Here is a 26,112-nt window from a genome sequence, read left to right as displayed (position 1 = left end):
TTACTAAGCAGTATTAGTGTCCTGTTACGATGAGAAGCACTTGGTAAAAACTGCCACTGAAGACAGCTAGGAAAATCCCTGAAAACTGAGGGGAGTGAGAGACTGAGGGCCATTCCCTAAACTGTGGTTCTCAGCCCTGATTGCAGATTAGAGTCACCTGAGGAGCATTAAAAAAAAAAACAGAGAATCTCTTGGGGGTGGGGGTGGTACCTACCTATTGGTATTTTAAAAACACCCCCCCAGTGATTCTGATGCACTGTGAGGCCTGAGGGCCACTAAAGTCAGGGATTGACAAATGAAGGCCCATGGGCCAGATCAGGCCCAACCCCTGTTTTGGTAAAGTTTTACTGGAACGCAGCCAGTCTCACATTTGTTTACGGCTGTTCCTGTGCTAGGACAACAGAGTTGAGTAGTTGTGACAGGGCCTGTATGGCCCAGGAAGCCTGAACTAGTTACCCTTTGGCCCTTTACAGAAAAAGTTTGCCAATCTTTGATCTACATCATTTTCTCCTTTCCCTTCATTTTGTTAATTAATTTCACTGGTTCCAATACGAAGTGTTCGTTGCAGTTGTTTCTAAAAAAAAAAAAGAAGAAAAACTGTTTTCTGATCTTATGTAAAGCCATAAAATGAATTGGCATATTAAGAAAGCAGATTTAACTGCAGATAACATTAATCTCTGTGGTTTAGGATATTTATCTCAATAAAATTTATTAAGCACCTACAAAATAGAGTACGGTATAGTTTTATACCTTTTTCTATTGTCTTATCAATCTGAGGGCATAGAATGCCAAATAACAGGGCATATGGTACCACATTTTAATTCTGTCTACAGTTCAGTCATTGAACCACTTAAATGCAAGTTAGTGAATTTATTAACATTTATTAATTGAAAATAGTTTATTTAAGACAGCATAAAAACCTCAGAGGAAAATATTGTTCAGGAGAAAATCCAAATAGTATTTTTTTAGTACACACTTACAGTGATAAACTTCCAAATCCCCTATAACTACTCTGTCTTTGAATGGAAATTTCAGGGTATAATTATTGTTTACATATTTAAGGAGTCAGTGGGTATTTAAGTCATAATTTCAAGCAACTATTTAATTTTTTTAAGTTCCTAATTTGAAATACTATACCCAACTTCTGATTTTAGTCATGCTACTGCATCCAACACTAGGTGTTTTATTGCAGGAAAGAAATGGGGGGCATGGGGTGAGCTGCTTTCTTGGTGCACAGTGCAGCTTTCCACATTAGGAAGATGAAGCCCCACCTGGGACAGGTTGGTCAGCAGTGAGGTGATCTTTCCCGACCCAGTGGGATAGAGTCAGAGTGAGTCAGTTCTGGGAGTTTGTCTAAACCCACAGTATAAGGTTTAAAGCAGCGCTGTGTTCTAGGGTGTCGGCTGATGTTCTCAGAGGGCGAGGGGAGAATTCCAAGGAGATAGGCAGCCAGAAGTAGGACTCGGGTGGTGGGTCGTCCTAGTCCTCCCAGTCGATGCTGATGGGGCCGCCTGTCAACATCTGGCTCCGTGGACCACTGTCATTCTCTCCTCCTACTGCCTCACGACGCATTCGCCGGTGGCAGCCCTGGGCACAGCGGGAACGCTCATCCAGCATCCCGCAGACAAGGACCCGGCAGTGCAGGAACACTTCCTAGAATGATCATAATGATAATGAACAAAAAGAGTGAGAAGAGCTGCCACTTGGGAGCTGCTTACTAGGAGCCAGACACAATACCAAACGTTACATATGTATTACCTCATTTCATCTAAACAACCACCCTTTGAGGTAGATATCGTCATCCCCATTTTACAGATGAGGAAACTGAGACTGAGGCGGTTAACGAACTTGCCCATATTTAGTAATGTGGCAAACACACTGAGTCATATGGGTGATTTAAAACCCTACATCCATAACTTCTGCCTCTGTGCAGGGACACAAGAGACCTCTGTGAAGACATCTAATAACGTTAACATCTTGGTTCTTCACATCAAGGTCTGGGCATAACATGGGCTCCCGCGCACTTCTGTGTAAAATAACAAGTTCTTTCTCCAAGCTTCTTCCTATAAGTAACTTCCCCATGCATGCTGCCTAGCTGAGGAGGAAGATCAGGGTTAGTCATCATGGTTAACAATTGTTCTAGAACAGTGATGTAGCTGGACAGGACATAAATCCACTAAAATGCAGTACGGAAAAGACTGTTGGTCTCTTAAACTTCCTTTTGTTTATGTGTTTCAACAACTCTACTAAGACAAAAATCAAAAACCTTCTACCTTACAGAGTATACAAAGCCTCTTACAACCTCTATTCATGTATATACATTTAAAAAAACTGTATCACATTCAATTTGCATGTAAATTTTTATGACAATAGTTTTTTCATATCTCCTTTTTCTATATTTCATTCTGTATTAACTGCTTAATATTGCATTAATTGATACACTGTTTGCTTTAAACAACACCTCTCTCATAACAGTGCTCTATAAACACATTCAACAAGTCATGTTTTACTTTTTGTTTTTGAGAAGCTGTCAGAATTGAAATTTTTAGATGATGATAATTTTATGGTTATTACACATTGTCAGACCACTTTCCAGAAAGTATACCAATTTATACTGCCACTGTATACATCTCCCTATAGCCTTGCAAGTTGGGATTTATAATTTTTATAAATTTAATATGTATAAAATAGTCTTATAATAATTATTTTAATTGGCATGTAAGTACTATTTTCACAGAACATTTCACTATTGGTCTTTTCTGCAAATATTCTGTCCATATACTTTGCCACGTGACCACTACACAGGCTTTTTTAACCACATCTGCTCACGAGGATTTTATATTATAATCACATAGTACTTTCTTTGAACAAGCCCAGTTATTTTACTGGGTGGGGGGCAGATAATTGTGACATTCATGGAGGTGTTAACCTTCTAGATGGCCAGTTTTATAGTATTTTTCATAGAGGTGATGCAGATCCTAACTGTGGGCTTGTAGAATGTGAACAAACTGGGACACCATGAAGGAAGGCTGGGGAGGAGAGGTACCTTTACAAGGTAAAGATGTTCAGCTCACCTTGTGGTCTTTGCCCACAAACTTGAAGACAGGGACCTGGAAGTGCTTTGCGAGGTGATCCCGTGATGTGTACTGCTTTACTGAGTCATCTGAAACACAGCTGGAAGTAGGGCAGGATAGCACGTAAGACTTGATTGTTTAAACAGAGGTGGAAAAACAATCCAGTCCAACGTGTTTGGTCCAAGGAGAGGCAAACTGGGTGGAGGAGGCTGGGCTGCACTCAAGACTTTTGAGAATGAAAGAAAAATGAAATCCCCTCCCTGTGAAGGCATCTTCAGACATAGGCCTGCTCATTAACGCTGTTGCTCCTGTCTCTCATTCTCTGTACCCACAAACTGGGCACAAGGACCTCCTGTTAAGTCATTGTATTGAAGTATTAGCAACAGCAGCAACATTTGTTTCAGAGATATCTTTTGAAATCAAGGTATCTTTTTAAGGCTGTATTTTCATTTGTAATATATTGCAGGAATTCTGCATTTACGTACTTTATTATTGATTTGAGAAGGTTTTTCTTTAACTAGATTTCACTGTATTTATGGACACTCGCCCCTGAACGGGATCCAAAGGTGAGCAAACCCCAATTTGTACAACAGAGAGCTGAAGAAAGATGTCAGTTTCTTAGAGAATAACTGGACCTATTGGGAAAAATCATTCACCTCCAAAATGTTTTAATTCCTCTTTTCCCAGATTTAATGCTAAATTTTAGTTTGATAATGCTTTGGGGTTTTCATCTCAGATCTACCACTTAAAGTGAAACTCCTAGGCTCGCCTCAGGATTAGTTGAGGGTAAAGAGGGGTTAGTGATGCTCCACTCTGAGGTGACGGTTTAGTATTGATGAACAATTTCTCCTAAAGGCCAGGGCTCACACATGTATTATGTTTTCTATTCTGAATTCAAAAGGAACATTTTTCCTGACTGTTTTCCTTTTATGGATACTTAATAGTTCCCATCTACCAGGCCAGTAAAAAAGTGGGATCAGATATAAAAGCCTATAAAAGTTGATACTTGCTCCACATGCTTACAGGCCGCTTTCTAGTTCATTGGTAATTGCTGTTTCAGGGCAGTTGAAAAATCCAATAAAATTATTTAAAAATAAGACATCTTGACTTGTATTACCACTACTACCTTATTCCCCTAAACTGAAGAGGATCTAAACATATAATGTGGTTTCTGTTATTTCCTGTATTTATGTACGCATTTTCATTTTCCTGAGGTTAAATGAATTTATACCATCTTCTGATTATGTTCTCTAATAAATACCTAATGCATACCTAATCTGTGTGACACTCTCTGCTGGGGGCTGCACAGGAGATAGAGATGAACAATATGGTCTGTGACGTCAGGGAGCTTAAAGCCCAGTACCTATGATAACAATAGTAACGTGACATTAAAATGGCACTTTTCATGTGAATGCCTCAGCATTTTCAATTTATCTTTACCTAAAAATACTACTTTAAAAAAATTGAAGTATAGTTGATTTACAGTGTTGTGTTAGTTTCTGGTTATACATATATATTCTTTTTCGTATTCTTTTCCATTATAGGTTATTACAAGACAGTGAATATAGTTCCCTGTGCTATACAGTAGGACCTTGAAGTTTATCTATTTTATATATAGTAGTTTGTATCTGTTAATCCCAAACTCCTAACTTTTCCCCCCATTTCCCCTTCGGTAACCATAAGTTTGTTTTCTCTGTCTGTGAGTCTGTTTTTGTTTTGTAAATAAGTTCATTTCTATCCTGTTTCAGATTCCACATATAAGTGATATCATATGAGATGTGTCTTTCTCTGTCTGACTTATTTCACTTAGTATGATAATCTCTAGGTCCATCCATGTTGCTGCAAATGGCATTATTTCATTCTTTTCTATGGCTGAGTAGTAAAAATACTATTTTTCTTTTTTTTAAAGAGAAGATGTGGCAGAAAGAGTTACAGGGCAACACGTTACGGAATAGAACCCAAGACAAATTCTGGCTCTTGATTTGGTGTTTGCTGTGATTAGACAATGCTAGTTCATCAACTCCAAGTTCATGTGCTAAAAGAAAGTAACAATGGTATAGGAAAATCCAAAATAACTGATTACCCAAAAGTTGTCCAATATTTGACTTTGGAATTCAGTGTTTCTTTTTCTGGAGATAAACTTTCTAATTCTACTTTGCTTAGCTTTGCATTAAATTATTTTGCATTCTCAGAGCATATGCCAACCAAACTAGAGGGAAGTGAATCAGATGTGTTAAATATCAGCCTGAATTAAATTTAAGCTGAGGACAGTGAATAATCAAATAATTTACAAATATAAGTAAACTGCATTATGTTTATTTTAGGGCTCTGAACTAGCCCCAGATTAGTACTATGATAAATACTCATTCAATAGTTCATTAGACAAATATTTAATGACTTTTACTGTAGGCAAGGCATTGAGGAGGAAGAAGGAAGGAAGATATCTAGTTCAGGTCAGAAGGAATCAGGGAAGGCTTCATGGAGGAAAGAAATCCCAATGTGTCTCAAAGGACCAGTAAGAATCAGACAGGAAGAAAAAGGGAAGAAGATTTCAGGCAGTGGAAACAGCAGGTGCAGAGTCAGGAGGGTGTAAGGAACAACAGAATTTGGGAATTGCCCATGGTTCCCTTTGGCAGGAGCAGAAACTGGAGAAGGTAGAGGTCAGAGGGCGAGAAAGAGCAAGCCAAGCTGAGAGTTGGATTTTATCTTGAAGGATTATCTCAAATGCACCATTATTGTCCTAGCCAATATTGTATTATACAATATTGCACCGGAAATGGGACTGTTTTCCTGTGAATAGTGGAAACAGGCCCACACAGCAGTGTTTTTGAGTTCTGTCTATGCTTTTTAACAATTTTAATATCTTCCATAGCATTTTGTTGTTGTTTTGTGTGTGCTAACGGCTGGAAAATTAAATAGCACAGCTTCTTCTTAGAACTGTCTAAAATAAAAATATATAGTCAGTCCTAACTGAGGGTCTGAATAACAAGCTTTATTGAGATTGCAGGTTACATGTTTTCCCAGTAAATGAGTTAAGACTATACGTTTATGTTTGCAAAAAGTAAATACGAGGGGCAGGAGAAAACTTGGGGTAAGAGAAATATTCACTGTCTTGATTGTAGTGATAGCTTCACCAGGGTGTATACGTCAGAACTTATCAAACTGTACACTTTAAATATGTACATCTATTGTATGCAAATAGCACTGCAATAAAGCTGTAAAAACATTTGAAAGGAACCCAAATCCATTCTCCCCCAAAAGTAAATCCATTTCCTAATCTACTTAGCACTAATTATGTGACTAAAAAAAAGACATAAAAATTGATGCTTCTACGTTTCATTTTAAAACTTTGTGGAGAACCCTTTAAGATGGCAAGAAATCTAAAGGGCTTCAGCCCGCTATGAGACCTACTCTTAGCCATCCAAAGCAGCTCAGAACGATGCATTTTCCAGATTCTGAAAACAAGCTAAGGAGGCTACAGGAATCTGAAACTAGAAGTACTCCTGCTGATAAACAGTTAAATTTACCAACCAAAGGAAATCAAGAGGCATCAAAACGTTTTCAGCAGGGATCTGACTATACATATAATATGTTTTCTTTTGGCTGGATACCCAGGGCTCTGGGAAGCTGAGACTTGAGAGCTGGGATTTAGGAGGCTGTTAGAAAGTGTTTTACCTGTCCGGGTGACAGATAATGAGAGCTGGAATTAGGGCAATAAGAGTGGAGAACCAGGTTGGAGTATTGCTACTTTTAGAAAGGCTTCTCAGTTGATCCTAATGTGCATCAAGGGTTGAAAATCGTTGTGCAGGAGATCGATAGCAGCAGGTGAAGCTTGCCTGTGGTGAGAGATCTGGGGAGTTAAAAGCAAAGGAGAAATTTCAGAGTCTACCAGGCCAATTAGCAAAGGGCATGAACCGGGGCACACCTATGGTGCTCTGACTAGACTATTTGCCTTTTCTTAAGCTGCAGGTCCTGATCTGCCTGAGATGTGTCCCATCTGACATTGAGGATGAGGAAGAAACTGATGAGATACTACTATGAGTTTGGGATGTGAGTGTAATTTTCCTGGGAATGTAAGCAGTGGGTGTGGTAACTGCAGGCTTCCAATGATACACAGAGACAAGCAAAGTTCTCAATCCAAGCATCCTCAGGGAATACGGAAATCTCCTTTGTATAAAACAAGCAAACAGAAACAAACTTCACCTGATCTTTCTTCTCCTAAAACTGACCAAGTGTTTCTTCTCTCTCCTTCACTACCAAACTTCTTAAAAGAGGGGCCTGGAGCTTCCCTGGTGGCGCAGTGGTTGAGGGTCCGCCTGCCAATGCAGGGGACACGGGTTCGTGACCCGGTCCAGGAAGATCCCACATGCCGCGGAGCGGCTGGGCCCGTGAGCCATGGCCGCTGAGCCTGCGCATCCGGAGCCTGTGCTCCGCAACAGGAGAGGCCACAACAGTGAGAGGCAACAACATTGAGAGGCCCGCGTACCGCGCGCGCGCAAAAAAAAGAGGGGCCTGCATTTGCTGCTCCCACTTCCTAACCCTCTTGCATTTCTCAGCCCCCACTTGCCACCCATGCTCTACAATCTCTCTGGGCAGGTTAATCCTATACTTCTGACTATAAACAGGGGCGATTCTCTGTCCTTTGTCTCTAGTCTTGACCTTGTTCCTGGGTCTGACACGCATTTCCAACTGCCCACTGAACTTCTCTGCCTTAGTATCCTGCAGGTATTTACAATACAATGTTATTACTTGGAATTATCATATTCAATATTTTCACAGCAAATCTTCTCCACCTGTGTCCTTTCATCTTGGTTAAGGGCATCCAGTCAGTCACACGAGCTAGACCCCTTGGAGTCATTTTGGACTCCCCTCTCCTTCACCAGTTTTTACCACCAAAATGCGCACAAACGGTTTCTGAACTAATTAACAGCTGGCGAGAGTGCTGCGGTGGTTTTAAGAAATGACTGAGTTTGCTCTCGTGCCCAGAGGTCGGATGTAAACTGGGGCTAATCCATCGTCCAAGCAGCCTACTTACCCATCCCGGATGAGGTAGTATTTCAGGATCTCGTCGATCTTGGACGTAGGGGTGGCAAAGCAGCTCTCCACCAGGCTCTCTAAGCCATTCACGTGCACCAGGGGCTCAATGCCAAAGTAGAGGGAGTCTCGCAGCTTGAGGGTGGGCAGAGCTTCCCGGTAAGGCTCTTCGAACTCATGGTCCTTGAAGATCTCCAGAGTGAAAGGGAATATTCCGTGACTGCGGCTCATGATTTCCAGCGGGGTGTTGCGAAGGTTGGGAACGTAGCCTTCGGAAATGGTGTACAGGCGCGGGAACTCACACGTCACAGGGATCAGCAGTTTGCTGGTTCGGATGATGATGTCCCCGCTGCTCCCTGGGGTCTGCTTGGGTAGACCTGTCACAAGGTTGCTAGCCACGATTTTGTCGTTCACCACCTGAGCCGGGCCAGGGCCAGGAGAGGAGAGTCTGTGTTTATTTCCACAGAGCACCTCAGACCCCGCCCCCCCACCCACCGTAACGTTCTCCAAATTTCTTTTTACATCAAAGCACATGAGAGATTTGGTTGCTGAAGCCTGAAGCTTCTTTTTTTTTTAATTGCTTCTCCTCCTTTTAGCAAGATGTTTTGACTGTTAAAGAGTTTTACATACCACTTCATGGTCAACCCACACATTCTTTTGGAGTATTAGTCATAAAAACCTGAGCTATGCAGAATCAGCCAATTCAAAGCTCTGATATTTTAGAAAAGAACAGCTTCTGTACATTATTCTTTTTCTGGAATCCTAGACCTGGTGATGGTGCTGCAGCATGACCTTGTGCTGAGCTCAACCCCACACAGACTTCAGCTGTCGCGTTTACCCAGATGATTTTTCAGTTCTTCATCTCCAGCCTTGTCTGCTCTCCTGTGTGCCAGAACCCCTGGCTCATCGTAGGGCATTTCCATTTGATTATCCACAGATACAACAAACACAATTTGCCTAAAGCGGGACCTTCTCCTCATATATCTCCCCCATGTCTCACCCCAAATCTCATTAGCTCTCTGATTTTCTCTAAGTTGGATTCAATAAGTAAGTATTTATTTGGTTGCAAGGGCCTCTACACTTATCTCCTGGGTCCAGGTCCTCTTTTTTCTATCCATCTTGCCCACTTCTGATTTCATCATGACAGTGCCTGCTTAATCCCATTCCTATGGGAAAAAGCCCAAACGTCTCACCCCAGCACACAAAGCAGATGTCTGGAAGCATAGTCTCCCCCCATCTATTTTTCCAGTCTCCTTTTCCAGTCAGGCTGTGTTGACCATTCACTCAGCTTAAGCCTCAAGAATTCCCATGTCTGAGACTGGCTCACTTGTTTCCCATCTGAAATGCCCTTTCCTTTCGTCTCCGCCTGTATAAACCACACACATGCTTCCACCCCAATTCAAGTCCCACTTGTCGTGACTGTTCCATTGTTTGTCCCTTTCTGGACTCCTATACCACCCGTCAACTGTATCACTGTCTCTTATTTATAATTTGTGTGTGTTTTCATCTCAATACTACTGTGTATATTCCTAAAAGTCAGGAATCTTATTTCACATATCCCTCAGGCTCCCAGCACAGGGCTGTGCACAGATTCTTGCAGGAAAGTACAAACCTTTTACCTCTAACTGGTTCAATCCCTGAACTCATTTACTACCTCATAAATGAACCATCATCTATATCAGTCACTATCTTCAAGTATAATAATTGGTCAGAGGAGACATAGCCAGCCTCCAGGTACTGGTGCTGATGTACTCAGAAAAATGTCTGCACATATTGGAGAGATGATACCATTTGAGAACAGAAAGAGCAGAATTCTTTTTAAGCCACTGTTCTCCCAGTGTCAGGACCACAGCACAGCAGATGCTCAATAACACATTTGTTAAATGAATGGTATATGATTTTTTTAACTCCATTCTTTTATGTGGAAATATTTCATCTATGACGCAAGCCACACTGCACACCTCTGTCAACAACTTCCCAAATAACTGGATTTGGTCATTCCCCAAGGGTCCTTCAGGAAGAACCTACATCGACCACTGTGCCACATGTCTTGAGGGAGAAGAGGATGTTGACGTGGGTGCCATTGGACACGCCTCGGCAGGAGGTGTTGGTTAGGAAGAGCTCCAGACCGCCGACCAGGTCCCTGGGGATGCTCACTTCAATGGTGTTCGACTTGCAGAACACGGGGACTGCGGGGACAGGAACTGCTGTTAGAACCGGAAAAGTGGGACTGGGAGAAGGGAAGGAGGATTCTAGGAGAAATAACTTCTCCCTTCCACACCTTGAACTTTTTGTTCTATCCTCAAGGAAACCTCTGAGGCTCAAAACAAATTGGTGAATAAAACCTGGACTCCTAACTCCCAAGGTTGTGGTCAAATAATGCTCCTCAAATACTATATTGTTTCCCAAATGAGAAAATACTGTATCAAAATTTCAATCCAACATTTATTTCAAAGTGTGTCTAGCATAACTCCATGTGCTGAAACACCTAAAGGATGAACTTTTAGCACAAACACAATTTATTGGCAATACAGAAAAAGCACTGCTTTGATATAGGCTTAAATTACATAACGCTACCACTTTGACTTTCCCATTAATTACTGCCCCATAAAACAGAGGTAATAAAAACAGCGTTAGCGCACTTGGGGAAGAGTTCTAAATTGTCCTTGCATTGCTCAATAAACCATAAACTATAAAATTCACTTTAATTTAATATAAAAAGATTGCTCTTCCTTAGCATTCACTCCTCTGGAGTGTACAAATACTCTAAAAGGAGTACAAAGGGTACTGTCAGACAATATGTGAGGGCAGTATCAGTATGTGAGGGCATATCACAGCAATGGCTTAGTATAAAGAAGTCACATATAGGTGCTCATTAAATACTTGATGGATGAGTGAATTAATTTTTTGGACATAAATAACTAGATTTCCAGAAAATAGTTCTCAGAGGATTGTTGATGATCAGATTGTACGTGTAGGGGGAAGAATCAGTTCCCTAGGGCTTTCAACTTTTCATAAGCCAATCATCTGTTAGAAAAGAGAGGAACTCCATCTAAATTAAGTATTAGTTATACAACTAATAATAGAAATTAGAGAAAAAAATCAAAAGTAAAAAGCAAAGGAAACTGTATGATCTAGCAATCCTGTTTCTGGGCATAGGTCCAAAAGAATTGAAAGCAGGAGCTCAAAGAGATATTTGCACACCCGTGTTCATAGCAGTATTATTGACAAGCAATCCAAATGTCCATCAATGGATGAATGGATAAACAAAATGTGGTATACCCATGCAGTGGAATAGCTTTATAAAGGGAAGGAATCCCGTCATATGCTGCAACATGGATGAACCTTGTGGACAATTTGCTAAGTGAAATTAAGTCAACCACAAAAAGGCAAATACCGTAGGAGTCCACTTATATGAGGTACCTAAGGTAGTTGACTTCATGGAAACTGAAAGTAGAATGGTGGTTGCCAGGGGCTGGAGGGAGGAAGGAATGAGGGGTCCTTGTTTTAATGGGTATAGAGTTTCAGTTTCGCAAGATGAAAAAGTTCTGAAGATTCGTTGCACAAAAATGTGAATATATGTAACACTGCTGAACTATACACTTAAAATTGGTTTAGATGGTAAATTTTATGTTATATTTTTTTACCACAATTTTTAAATGATTCCAGAGTGTACACATGCTGCTAAAAGAGGTGGTGTTCTAAAAGATGAGAATCTTGACACACTCAGTTGAGGAAGGCAGGGAGATTAAGAGGGAGGAATTAAGAGCAGAGGTTGAGCATGTACTACCTTGGCAAGTGTGGTTATCCTCAGACAGCACCAAGCCCCGGGGACATTCACACTGATAGCCCTTCTCAGACATAAGGCAAGAATGGCTGCAGCCGCCATTGTTATTGTGGCATCCTTCAATGTCTGCAATAAAAACCAAAAGAAAAGGGAATGATATTGTAGCCCTCTTCCCCAAGAATTCTGGTTCTTGGACTGGTACTTTGCATCAAGCATTGTACTTGACTTACCACAGTATCATTGGGGCCCAACTCAGTCACTGAGACATGATGTCCACAAAGAAGTTTATTAAATGTTAAAGCTACAAAGAGCAATCTTACAACACACATAGCTCTAACCATTTAAGCTGGTCATTTTGTAGAATGCCCTTCAATCCAGCTTTGTCTGTTTTTCTCATGGTTAGACTACAATTTTGGGGAGGAAGACCCGAAAGTCATTTCTTAATTTCTGTAACATTTAGTCCACCCAGTTTGAAATTTTATAGAGTATTATTGATGTAAAAGGGACTGACAGAATATAAATTCACCTAGAGCAGCTAAATGGATCAGAGTTAGTCAGAGCTATTACCAGTGGTTGGATCACCAGCCCCTCTCCTCAAATCTCTAGGAATAATAGCACTGGAGATATGTTTCTTGGGCTGACAGCACATTATAAAAATGAAACCTGGACAACACACTGAAAGATTCCACTCAGCTGAGCTCTTTGTGACATTCCTCTTATGACGTAGTTTTTTAAAGTCTTCTTTTTAAAAGTTTCACATTTTCAAAAAGCATACTCAATCAAATGTGCCAAAAAGGAAAAATATTCAGTTGAAAAATGGAGAAACTACCACATAATGTCATAGTTATCGAGGAAAAATAATGACCTTTGTGGGCTCTGAATATGATCTTCTAGATCATGGGTCATCAAACTCTGGCCTGCTACATGTTGTTGTAAATAAAGTTTTATTGGCACACAGTCATACCCATTTATTTCCCTATTGTCTATGGGTGCTTTCTCATTACAAGGGCAGAGTTGAGTAGTTTCAACAGATTCCATATGGTCCGCAAAGCCTTAAATATCTACTATTGTGTTTATGCAGAAGAAGTTTGCTGGTCCCTGTTTTAGGGGTAAGATAATAAAAGGGAATGCGTTCAGGAATCCCCTGGTGGTCCAGTTGTTAGGACTCCACACTCTCACTGTCAAGGGCCTGGGTTCGATCCCTAGTTGGGGAAATAAGATCCTACATGCCGCATGGCATGGCCAAAAAAAAAAAAAAGGGAATGCTTTCAAATCATTTAAGATGTTCAAGGAAGGATATGAGCCAATTTCCAGTTATAGCTATTAGTCTCAGTTCATTAATAATAAAAATATTAGTCCTTAGTAAATTAACTTGAGATGAATCAATTTTTGTGAAACAGGGAGAGAGAATAAATTTGCAATGAATTAATCTTTGCAAAACTTAGGAGAGATTAGGCTATCACCTGTTTATAAATCTGTACAATTAAAAAGGATAAGAGTATTCCTATGGGTTTTTGAAATAGCTGAAAATGATATATAATGGTGTAGAAGAAAGCATAAAATATGCTATAAAATGTTAAAGTCAACATTAATAGGAAATTTTTTTCTTAAAAATGGTCTTCCTTAAGTCAGTTAATTTCCCTGGGCCTCAATTTCAATATATGTAAAATGAAAGGGTTGGATTAAATGTTCACTCAGGATATTTCCAGGTCTAAAATTGCAAAGCACAAAATAAACTGAAATTCTTATTTGGTTTAAAGGATTTTAAGTCTCTTCCAAGGACATACCAAAATGTTTAGAATGGCTATATCTGCAAGTGGGATTGTGGTCATTTTGGTTATCGTTCTTTTACTCCTTTGTATTTTCTTCTATGAACATAACTCTTTCATAATAAAACAAAACAATAAAAGTTACTTAAAAATTAAAAAGAGCTTTTTATTTTAAAAAAGAAGATATGCTAATCTAACAGACTAGCTAAAGAAACAAATATGTTTGGACTATCAATAAAATGTAAGGGTTTCCATAAAAACAAAAAAAAAAACCAAAAAAAAAAAAAAGCAGGATTTCAAATATGAATCTTAATCCTAAAGTGTAATTCATATTCAAATTTTATCTTCTGCTAAAATACTTTTCAGTTATGATTATTAGGTTTTAAAATTATATGAGGATTAACTTAATATTTCCAATGAAATACTCATGAGTAATTATAAATGTTCGTCATGGAACATTTCATTAATATTTAAATATGTAAAGATTATTGCATAAAATAAGATTTAAGGAGGATTCAGGACATCACTCTTACTCAATAAAATTTAAAGTACATTTAGTCTTTTTACAAGGGACAGTAATTTGATATCCTGGTTAATGGTCCCTGAGTTAATAATGCAAATTTTGTTGCATGAAATGAATTGTGAGCACTAGCCACAATTTTTCCTTTTGGGGTAGTATTTTATTATTTTGAATATAACTAGAATAAAGTGATATCGTAAGCAGTATTATAATCTGTTATGCCACAAATTCAATTACCCTCTGGGACAAATCATATGTCCTCTGTAAATAATGATAATTAAGCCATTTATCTCTTCATATAATCTGCAGAATTTTTTTCTTTTTTGGTCTCTCAACTCCCCATATCATGAGATTCAGACTTATTAAAGTGGAAGTGATGAAATTTTATTTGGGATAATTTGCAAGGGCCTTAGAGAAGGGACATTATCTAAGTTTCATGTCGTAATAGTAGACAATTTCCATTTCAATTATTTGACATACATTACAAATTCTTTTTAGTACTTAATTATATGAAATGTATACAGCATTTCTACTATCAAAAATAGATAAGTTTAGGGCTTCCCTGGTGGCGCAGTGGTTGAGACTCCGCCTGCCAATGCAGGGGACACAGGTTCGTGCCCCGGTCCGGGAAGATCCCACATGCCACGGAGCGGCTGGGCCCATGGGCCATGGCGGCTGAGCCTGCACGTCCGGAGCCTGTGCTCCGCAACGGGAGAGGCCACAACAGTGAGATGCCCGTGTACCGCAAAAAAAAAAAAAAAGATAAGTTTACTTATCTCTAAAAATGTATTAATCTCTAATAAATTCAAAGCATATGAGTAAAAACAAAAAAAATGGCTTCATGTAAGCCAGTTTCCCAAACTTCCAAGATGGTAAGACTCACCTAGAAACTTGGTAAAAACACAAACTGTAAGGCCCCTCCCACCCCACTGAACCAGAGTTTCCAGGAGAGAGGCCTGGGGAAGGCCAGCTTTAAAGGCGCCCAGGTGATTCTCAGCAGGGAAGTTTGAGAAACACTGCTGTAAACCATTTGTTATGCTACCTACCTCCATTATCTTGCTACTCCAGATGTGCTCCCTGGATATGCAGCACAGGTGTCACCTAGAAGTTATTTAAAAATGCAATATCTTCACCTGACCCCAGACCTACTGAATCAGAACCTGTATTTTAACAAGATCCCAGGTGATTCGTGGGCACATTAAAGTTTGAGAAACACGGAATACCCTATTTTTATACCACCAATTAAAATGCAGCTCTCTGCCTCTTGCAAAATGCAACAGCTCCCTCCTGCTAAAGCTTGGAGACAAAATCAACACTGCATTCTGTGTGCAACACGAGCATCCTGCGATGATTCTCAGTGATGATGATTTGTGGTTTCTTTACACAGCCAGATTGTTACTCTCTTCTGACGTTGGCCAGTTTTATGAACATCAAAGAATAAGCCAATGGCTTACTGGGGGCTCTTGATGTGAATCCCTTCTTGCCCATCTCACCTTCACATGTCTTGCCATCACTTCTTAGCACACGGCCAACCCCACACTCACAGCGATATGAATTTTTGAGGTTTACACAGATCTCACTGCAGCCACCATTGTTTTGTTCACATTCATTCTCATCTGTAGAAGAGAGACCACACCATTTACATACTGCTGAGCCATGCAATCTTTTCCCAAGCCCCTTAGCAGAAACTCCACATCTTTTCAGATCCTGTCCATAGACTTTCCACAAACCAACTCCAATATAATCAGTTTTATTAACCTGGTCTCCCCACCAAGTTATTTGTCCCTCTGCCCTATGCTGGAGCGGAAGGCAGTTAGTTGGTTGCTTGCCAGTTCCCTCCTCAGGGCAAAACTGTTGGGGAAATGAAGTCCCCTTTGTTATTTGGGTTCACCTGCTTGTTTGTATTGGAGAGTCTCACTTTCTGCAATTCCTGAAGATTTGCTAAATAAATAAAACATAAATCAAACTGTGTTTTAAATGCATTAAAGGAATTTGCATTGCAGAGGATATGTTGGATAAAATTTTTTGCGAAGCAGTCTTTTTTATAACATGAACAACTGCCCTCAAATCTATTTTAAATATTGGAATATTCCCACATTGTACTTAAGCAATGACTGCTAACATTTTTAAGAATCTGATGAAGGACATGCACTCTTGCTATAAAAAGAATAAGCACAGTTGGAAACAAATGTCGATCCCCTTCCTTCTACAAACAAAAACAGGGGAGCTTGAGGAGTTAAATTTGCCATGGCTTGGATACAGGATATAAACCAGGGACTGGGGTTTAAACACCCACATGGTGACAGGAGGCATGGCCTTGGGCCCACGAGAGGAGATGAGCTAGAACTGAAACCCTGCTCAAGTCTAGGACCCTGGAAAACGTATCCCCACAATGAAAGGGGGAGGAGAAGGACTCTGCTCCAAGGCCCTGGAAAGAAATAAGGAGCTCTCTGCCTGAGGCTCTAGGAAAGAGAAAAGCCTTCATAAACCCCAAGTTGGGCCCTGCCACGGTTGAAGTATGAACTCATAATTCCCACATGGTGTGGGGATCTTGAAACTGAGAAACTGTTGTAAAGTTTGGCCTGGACTGGTGAAGCTTCTGTGACACAAGCAATCAAAAAACTCTCTGTAGTAAAAAAGAACTCCTCAAACCACATAATAAGAGTGGAGTACCACAGAAAAACAATTACAACAGAAGGTGGTTTATCATAAAACATATGCAGGAGGAGATGATCCACTATGAGAAAGCTGACAAGATAACAAATGGGAGGCTTTGAACTGGAGAGAACAGAATAATCCAGAAAAATCCATAATACAAGGATTAAAAAAATTACTAAACAGATAAAAGTAAGGCCAGTAACCAAAATAAAATTGTGTAGGAAGACAAGGCAGAATTGAAACAAAACAAACATACAGAACTCGTAGAAATGAAAAATATAGTTGCTAAGATTAGACCCTTCATCAGGGCCCCTACTGCCTGGACAGTGGATGGCTAGAGGTGCTAGCAGCCCTCCTGGGAGTGGCCACACTGGTGCTTGGGTTCACCCTCTGTCAAAAGCCTGGATTGCTTACTGATTATTTTACCTGAGAGAGAAATACGCTTCTACTGTTGAAGCCATTGTTATCTGGGAATTTATTGTCACTTACAGCCTTAGAAACTCTATGCCCCAGCAATTCCACTTTTATGGGTATACTCTAGAGAAAATCTCACACGTGAGGTAAGGTATCATTTTTATGTTAATTTTAAGAACACACAAAACAATGCTATATATTGTTATTGTTATGTTATATTATTACATAAATAATAAAAGCATAAAAACAGGGACCAGAAGGACACACACTAACTTCAAAACTGTGATTATCCCTGGAGGGTGAGACAGGTAAAAGAGATGGAATGAGATGGCTTTATTTGTATCTGTAAAATTTTATTTTAAAAAAAGGAAGAGGGACTTCCCTGGTGGTACAGTGGTTAAGAATCTACCTGCCAATGCAGGGGACATGGGTTCGAGCCCTGGTCCGGGAAGGTCCCACATGCCGCGGAGCAACTAAGTCGTGTGCCACAACTACTGAGCCTGCGAGTCACAGCTACTGAAGCCCGCGTGCCTAAGAGCCCGTGCTCCACAACAAGAGAAGCCACCGCAATGAGAAGCCCATGCACCGCAGCGAAGAGTCGCCCCCGCTCGCCACAACTAGAGAAAGCCCACATGCAGCAATGAAGACCCAACGCAGCCAAAAATAAATAAATAAATATTTTTAAAAAAATTTAAAAATTAAAAAAGGAAGAAAAATTTAGCTATAAATCTGGGTACATGAGTGTCTGTTATATTATTTTCCTATACTCTTCTCTCTGCCTGAAAAAAATAATTTATAATAAATAATTAAAATTGTTATATATTTTTTAAAAAACTAAAGTAACATTGACACATGCACATAAACACAAAACTTTGCCTCTAATTTCAGGGAGTTCATGATCTCCCTGAAACCAACAGACAGACTCCAGGCAGGAACTGGGGGCTTTTCCCTCTGTCCCGATAGGCAGAGATGCCCAAGATAAATTGTTAAGCAAGAGATGTGTATGGTGTGTATAATATGCAACATTTGGTTTAAAAAACGGCAACAAATAAATAAATATGTATATTTTTATTTTTATATCTGCCTGAAGAAACCCTGGAAGCATACATAAGTAAATAATGTAAGAGTTTACTTGGGGGACTTCCCTGGTGGTCCAGTGGTAAAGAATCTACTTTCCAATGCAGGGGACGTGGGTTCGATCCCTGGTCGGGGAACTAAGATCCCACATGCTGTGGGGCAACTAAGCCTGCGTGCCAAAACTACTGAGCTCATGTGCCTCAACTAGAGAGCCCGTGGGCCACCACAACTACAGAGCCCATGCGTCCGGGAGCGCATGTGCCACAACTAGAGAGAAGCCCGTGTTCCACAACGAAAGATCCCGTGTGCTGCAGCTAAGACCCGACACAGCCAAAAAAATAAAGAAAAATAAAGAAATAAAATAAATATTTAAAAAAAAGAGTTTACTTGGGATGGAGTTGGAGGAGAGGGAAGTGGAGCAAATGGGGGACAGAGAGCTAGATATTTCACTGTATACCTTCATGCTGTTTAACTTGGGAGCTATTTAAATACATTACCTATTCAAAAGTTATATTAAAACAAAAGAAGAGATGAATGAACAACTCCTGCCTTAAGAGGAAGCCAAATATTTTCCAACAGACACGTGTGTGTGTGTGTGTGTGTAGTGTGAGGGGTTGGGGGGAATTGTAGGAACCATCATCCCCCACACCCTGAACCTGTTTACATTAAATCACATAGTCAAAATCAACCAGGCAAGAGCCCTAACAACTGTTATGGGAGTGCCTAGCCATGCTCCATGGGATGGCTAGTGGGGTTCATTAAAGAGACTGAGGAACAAAAGCTTTTCTAAAATAAGAACCCTTTGATATCCCTTTCATCCTGATGCCCTATCCCATCCTGATCTTGTTACTCTTCTTCTGGAGGAGGCAGCTGTGGGGTAGTCCTCCCCTTTCTCTCTAGACTTGTTTTAACTCTATTTGAGTCTGAATACAAAAAGCTTCATAACACTAAACAGAAAATAGATGATCTTCAGTCCTGGGTTTTTCAACTCTATTTTCTCCCTGCTGTAGACAACAAAACATGTATACAATTGGACAACTCTGGATTTCCTACAAATAATCTGACTACCCTTTCTTGCCACTCAGACAAACCAAAATTATATTAGTGAAGCTATAGGAGTATGTCCTTAGATAATTCTAGACCAAAGCTACCCAACAGAAATGCAAAGCAAGACACACATGTAATGTAAAATTGCCTAGTAGTCACATTAAAAAATTTGTTAAAAGACATTGGTAAAATTAATCTTAATAATATATTTCAGGGGCTTCCCTGGTTGTCCAGTGGTAAAGAATCTGCCTTCCAATGCAGGGGATGCAGGTTCAATCCCTGGTTGGGGAACTAAGATCCCACACACTGTGGGGCAACTAAGCCAGCGCGCCACAACTACTGAGCTCGCGTCCCTCAACGAGAGAGTCCTCGTGCCACAAACTACAGAGGCCACACACTCTGGAGCCTGTGTGCCACAACTAGAGAGAGAAAAACCTGCACACCACAACTAGAGAGAAGCCCACGCGCCTCAACGAAAGATCCCACATGCCACAACTGAAGATCCCATGTGCCTCAATGAAGATCCCACGTGCCGCAACTAAGACCCAGTGCAGCCAAAAGATAATACATAAATAAATAAAATAAATTTTAAAAAATAGATTTCATTTTATCCAGTATGTCTAAAATATTTCATTTCAATATATAATCAATATTAAAATTATTGATATCTTTTATTCTTTTTCTGAACTAATCTTCAAAATCTGGTGTGTATTTTATACTTATAGCATGTCTCAATTTGGATGATAAATTTTCATCAGAAATACTTGAGCTGTATTTTATAGTCATAAAATTTACAGTTCACTCAAGTTGCCCCACACAGTTTTAGTTTTCCAATGACTGAATCAAATATTAGCTTTTAAATTAAAATTAAGTAAAATTACAATTCAGTTTTTCAGTCACACAAGCCACATAGCCACACATGGCTAGTGGCTAGTGTATTGGACAACACAATCCCAGACTGTCCCGACACATGATATAAATTTGGCTTGAGGCTTTAGTTATGAACTAAAAAGACAAACCCCATTCTGAGTTTTCAGAGACACAAACTGGAAAAATGATGGCGCTCTGAGTCAGGAAGAGTTTTTGATTTGTCCTTTACTCCTAATAGCCTGTTTCTACCGCAAGATGGTTTTCTTACCAAAGCATGTCTGTCTGTCGGGGCCTAGCACGGTTCCTGGAGAGCACGTGCACCCACTGGTATCCAGGCAGCTACCGTGGCAGTCCTCATCACAGATGTCATAAAAATCTATGGAGGATAAAGAGGACCTTTCAGGAAGGGCGAGGACCAGAGGACACTCTCATCCATGAGAAAGCCTCATGAGTTCAATCATGGGGTATGAATTCCTAGCCAACATCAAGAGAATTCTCATTGATCAGTGTTTATATAGCCCAATGGCAAGAGGTGCTGCCTAGGGACATGTTCTGTCACTGAGTTCAATGAGTCCCAATTTCAGATCCTTGGGTGACCATGGAGTTTCTGCAAATCTAAAACCTCACCAAACATGAGCTGTAGATTAAGTAAGCATTATGTCCTACTCTTCTATGCAGTCTATTTTTTAAATGTATACAGATTTTTATGGGATTAATAACATGAAAATTCACTTACAAGTATTACTGATCTCAAGTGGCTTCTTCCCATTATACATCATTAAAAAAATCAGTGGGCAGTAAGCACAATGCTACCGTATGGATGTCTGAAATATATATTGAGAAGGGGACCTCCATGCTCAAAAAGGCTGGAAATCCACACGAAATAACCTAAGTCAACATTTCACTTTCTACTGTTCTGTTTGAATGGAGTGGAAGACAAAGTAAAACTGATCAAAGTCATAGCTCCTTTCCCTTTCTATTCTTCAGGAATTTTTCAGAAATCTAAGAACACACCTCAGAAATCATGATCTGGAGGTATCCGTGGCCCTAAATCAATGTTCTTCAGGCTCTGAGATACTACCATAACCAAATTTCCTATGGCGTTTTTCTCTTTGATGCCGTATGTGGCCTTGTGGGGGGGAGGGAAAAGAGCCCAGGGAAGGTACTCACGACCACAGTAGACGTGAAAGCAGACGCTGGGCTTGGCCAGACGATACACATAGTAGCCTCCAGGGCAAGCCTTGACCTCCACCGTGGTGTTCCAGAGGCAGCAGTTCCCACTGAAGCTTGCACAGGCCTGGCGTTGCACAATGCCATCACCTTCCAGAGGGTGGCTGCCATTGAGCCAGACAGGTGCATGGGTTCCGCAGTGGTTTTCTGGTATGCAGAAGGTGGGCATGGCATCCCCTGCCATGCCTGTGAAGCGGTACCACTCCCCATCCACATTGTTGTCACACAGAGGGGAACCTTGAGACTCATCAAATTGGTGGTCAGTGTTCCTCCACGGCTCATTCAGACTGATGTAAGCAGAACAAGGATCTAGGGCTGGGAATGAAAAGGACACACCTCAGAGGCACCTTGTGATGTTTCAGATCACAGTGGCAAGAGCCAGAGTCCACCTTCTTGGTCTTACATTCTGGCTTTTTAGTTCAAGAAAGAAATAATCTAAAGTCCCCAAAAGTAGCTGTTTAAGATTCCTCAAGTTGACGTAAACATATTTCATAAATGCCTTTTACATTTGAAAAATCATCTCAAATCTATTTAAGGTTTTGTGTTTGCATTGAACTAAACCTTTCATCCGGAGTGATCATCTGATAGGACAGTTGTTCAGACCGAGGGAGGTCATAGTCTCACTGAAACCTGCACTGGTCAGACTATATTTTGAGTACTGTGTTCACACCTGTGGCTATATTTTATGAAAGTAATGGACAAACTTGATGTCCAGAGGAAGGTGATCAGATTTAGAAGGGAGCCTAACAATTATTTACTGGGGGAGAAGCTGAGAACTACTGTTTGGAGGAAAAAAAATAACAAACCCTGAAGAATATGCATCAGTCTTCAAAAATCTGGAATGGCTTATGAAAGAGGAATTAGCTTTCTGTTACAATGACAAGAACAAATTGTTACAGGCAAGTGCATTTCAGTTCAGCTATCTAGTAATGGAGAGGCTGTATCATGGAGTGGTAAGCTCTTCATCTTTGGAAATTTTCAAAAAGTAGTTGGATGGTCATTTGTAAGCAAGATTTTGGATGGAATTTTGCATTAGCGGGCAGTTTGGCTTGATAATGAATGTGTAAAGCTCATTCCACCTTAGAAGGAATAGGCCTCTGGCATATGTCAGCTGCTTTGAAAAACACAGTATAGTGTGAAGTAAATACCAAAGATATTCTCCATGTGAATGTTGGTACATGTTCCATCACCTATTGAAAACGCCATGAACTTTGTGTCTTCACAATTAGCCAGGGCACCACTGTCTAGAATATAGCAACATTTCAAGCATGCATTTTTAGTGCATAAATAACATGGACAAATACCTCATCAAAAACATTTTAATGACTGAATACGCCAATATCCCCAGTTCACTGCTTCTCTCAATTTCAGGAAAACATTGAATTAACACAGGCAAATTGTTCTTACAAAGAATCTATAAAATCAAGAAATTCTAGAAAGGAGTCCTAGCCAGAGTACTATCCTTCTTAATGCATGTGAGGCTGACTTAATAGACATTGTAGGCAGGGAATTCATATTAAGGCTGAAATACTTTGTGGGCAGGAAATTCAGCTTCAGCAAATACTGCACAATAATTAAGTGTGGATAGGCCATGATCAAAAAATCTAAGTTGTCTAGAAAATCTTTTGGGTTTTCCCAGTCTACATTTCAATTTCAAGTTTAATCTCAAAACTTCAGTCACATGTAGAGGAGGGTGTAGCCTAGTGCTAAGGGCCCCACTGACAGTATAATAACCGTTTGGGACAAGAAATAAGTAGGATATTGCATATTCTGGAAGTAACACTTTTGCAGAGTTACACGTGCCAGGAGCAACCCTCTCCTTATAATGTCCCTGCGGTTTCCTGACTGTGCCCTAGACCATGGTTTGATGTCGCTTGAGAGGAAGAAATGTCCTCATACAGACTCTCTACCCTCTGAAAAGGGAAAAATTCCCTTATCTGCTCTCCCAGCTGTGGTTCTCTTATGAAGACAGATTTCCAGGGCAATTTCACAGGTGATTATAAATTCATAGAAATATTTGGTTCATCTCCTTGGCTCTAATTTTATAAGAAATGGTTAAGTACTCAACTTTTAATAGCTTTTACAGAAATTCCTAAACCTCCCTCAATAACTATTTCATGATTTATAAAGTTTTTCCTTAAATTTAACTATCATTTCTTGTGCTATTTGTTGAAAGTTTACTTCCTCTCTTGTTGTAGGTGATACATGGCACAAATAGGAGAAATTTACTATCTTCTGTAAACTAAATACATATTTTAAAAGTTACCCATGCAATATTTCCTAACATTAAATAAACCCATTCCACTCACCCCCTTTAAAGGGAGTAATTTAATCCTTTAATAATCTGGCCGCTGGCGTTAATTCCTTTTTTCAGTCTCTCAATGTGGAGCCCGAATTCGGTATTATGCATGTTGCGTCCTGAATTACTGACGTATATATACACACGCATACATAATACATCCCTCAAATGAGAGAGCTTCAGAGAACAGCCCGGTGGGCAAAGTTCGAGTCAGGGGGCCCCAGCTGGCAGACAGCCGGTCAGCCCTTATTTACTAGGATGTTCGCTCGTCAGCCCGGACGTCCATGCCCCCCGAGGGCCGTCACCTCGTCGTGGCCGAAAGCAGAGAGCAAACGTCAGCATCCCCGCCCTTTCGTCCCGGGGACCAGGACTCCCTTACCCTCCAGGTCCGCATCCCGGGAACCGCCCCTCGGATAGTCCGGATCACCAGATTCTGCCCCCGCGCCCTGGGGTCGGAAGCCCCTCCTCTCCTTCCTTCCCTCTCCCCCTTCGCTTCCCGCCTTCCGCCCTCCCCTCTTCTGCTTTTTTCTCACTTACCCTTTCCTCTCAGGCAACTGCACCCCCACCCAATCCCTAGCCCCCAAAGTTCTCCCTTTATCTTGTTTATGGCGTTGAGTCAAACGTCCTAGAAGGGCTGGAAAAAAAATAATAAAATAAAAAAGATCTGGGAAAGGAGAAGGTGTCTGATGGGAGGGTACGGGAGGTACTAGAGGGAGGAGTAAGCTAGGGAAGAGAGTGGGGAGAAAGCGGGGAGGAAGTTGAGGGCAGGACCACTTTGACTCAAGCGACTCTTGGTTACTTACTGGTAGCAGATACAGGGTGATTAAACTTAGCTCAAACCTATCTTTAAGACTTTTTAAGACCAGTTTTAGATTTAGAGAATAATTGAGGAGATTGTACAAAAAGTTCCCATTTTCTGGCACCCAGTTTCCCCTATTATGAAACCATTGTACACTAGTGTGGTATCTTTGCCACAATTAATGAACCAGTGTTGATACATTATTATTAACTCAAGTCCATAGTTTAGATTTCTTTAGTTTTTGCCTGTTTTTGTCTATTCTGGCATCCCATCCAGGATACCACATGACATTTAGTTTTACGTGTCTCCTTAGGGTCTCAAGCCTATTTTTAATGTTTATCCTTAAAGGTACTAGAGAAAGGCCTTAGTTACCCGAAGAAATAGGGGCAATTAAACACTGAGATTCTCAGAGGTGCCAAGAAGGATGGTTCTCGCCATCTCACTCTCTCTTCTAGTTAGAACTTAAATTCTAATGGGAAAAGGAGAGAGACATTTGTTACTAAATGGAATTAAAACTTTGCTTTGTTGGCCAGTTTTGTATCAAGTCTGGAGGTGCCAAGGGGGGAGACAGTTTAAGATTCACTCAGTCTCTGCAAAAAAAGTCGTATTTTCAGATGTCAAGACTAAGAAGTCTGATTTATCCAGATCTGTGCCTTTAGGGGCACACTCAGTCCCTTGTATTAATGAAAGAAAAAACTCTATCCTCTGCTCTAAAAAAAATTTTTTTTTCCCTCTTAAAGTTGGGACTATACAAGTGCCTAGAATATAAAGAGGTTAGGATTCCTTTTACAGATACTCCAAGAAATATTTAGCTCATGGAAAGTTGTTTGGATTTGGCAGATCCATGGAAATTTTGGATGCCCAGGCAAAAGGCTAAACGGAACATGAAATGAAATTCTCTGAAAATATATCTCCACAGGTTTTCAATGACTTTTCTTCTCCTATTCTAGAACCAGTATTTAAGATACTGGAATCTTGCTCTTAATAACCTGTACATAACAGCAAATTCCTCCAACAAAAGTACATCGTGTCAAGTACTTGACACAAGACTTACCCGTTGGTGACCCCAGTGTTACTGTGGTGAAAAGGCAGGTGAAGAGCAGGAATTGAAGCATCCTTTTGGACCAGCCACCAGAGACAGACTGGAAAATCCTTTTAATTTCAGTCTTCCTTTGTCCGCTTCTTTTTCAAACACTTTTTAAAAAGGCCTCTAGGCTCTTGTGAAGAAGACTTTTCAGTACTGGTTGGGGCTTTATCAGAGGAAAAGGATGAGTGGGATAAGGTGTCCATTGCTCTGGCCTTGACCCCAGATAGAAGCACTGCTTTACACTGTCAACAGAGTTAGTTTATTGATATTATTCTTTAGGGGAAAAAAAAGAAAAACCCTCACAATCCCTCATCCTCCTATTGTTTTTTTCTCAAGACTTCCCTGCAATTAGGCCTCCAGTATCTTATCCAGAAGGGAACTCTAAAAGAGGGACATCCCCTCACGTCAAAATCTTGTTTTGTGACTTCAAGGAACTGATTTCATGAT

General features: G+C 40.4%; 1 protein-coding gene across 1 annotated transcript; it reads right to left on the bottom strand.

The window, feature by feature from the left end:
* Positions 1-722: 722 nt before the first annotated feature.
* OIT3 (oncoprotein induced transcript 3) lies at positions 723-25,753 on the bottom strand. The gene is made up of 9 exons (XM_022590846.2): positions 25,633-25,753; positions 21,421-21,795; positions 20,519-20,626; positions 15,678-15,800; positions 11,899-12,021; positions 10,137-10,297; positions 8,110-8,525; positions 3,075-3,174; positions 723-1,653 (listed from the first exon to the last, which is right to left on the bottom strand). Exons 1-9 carry the CDS (start codon positions 25,691-25,693, stop codon positions 1,480-1,482), a joined length of 1,641 nt encoding a protein of 546 aa, XP_022446554.1. The 5' UTR covers positions 25,694-25,753; the 3' UTR covers positions 723-1,479.
* Positions 25,754-26,112: the final 359 nt, after the last annotated feature.

This window comes from Delphinapterus leucas, chromosome 16 (assembly GCF_059928025.1).
Source record: "Delphinapterus leucas isolate spDelLeu-1000000601 "Yukka" chromosome 16, BTC_Dleu_Yukka2, whole genome shotgun sequence".
NCBI lineage: Eukaryota > Metazoa > Chordata > Mammalia > Artiodactyla > Monodontidae > Delphinapterus > Delphinapterus leucas.
The sequence above is the reverse complement of the archived record's forward strand: the minus strand, read 5'-3'. Positions and strand labels throughout refer to the sequence as shown.

Bases quoted from the DNA above. Each gene is read 5' to 3' on its own strand.
- OIT3 (XM_022590846.2), bottom strand. From the start codon at position 25,693: ATGCTTCAATTCCTGCTCTTCACCTGCCTTTTCACCACAGTAACACTG. The intron at 15,801-20,518 runs GTAAGAAAACCA...TCTCTTCTACAG, and splicing joins CGACAGACAGACATGCTTTG to ATGAGAATGAATGTGAACAA. The intron at 3,175-8,109 runs GTAAGTAGGCTG...CCCTACTTCCAG, and splicing joins TACTACCTCATCCGGGATGG to CTGTGTTTCAGATGACTCAG.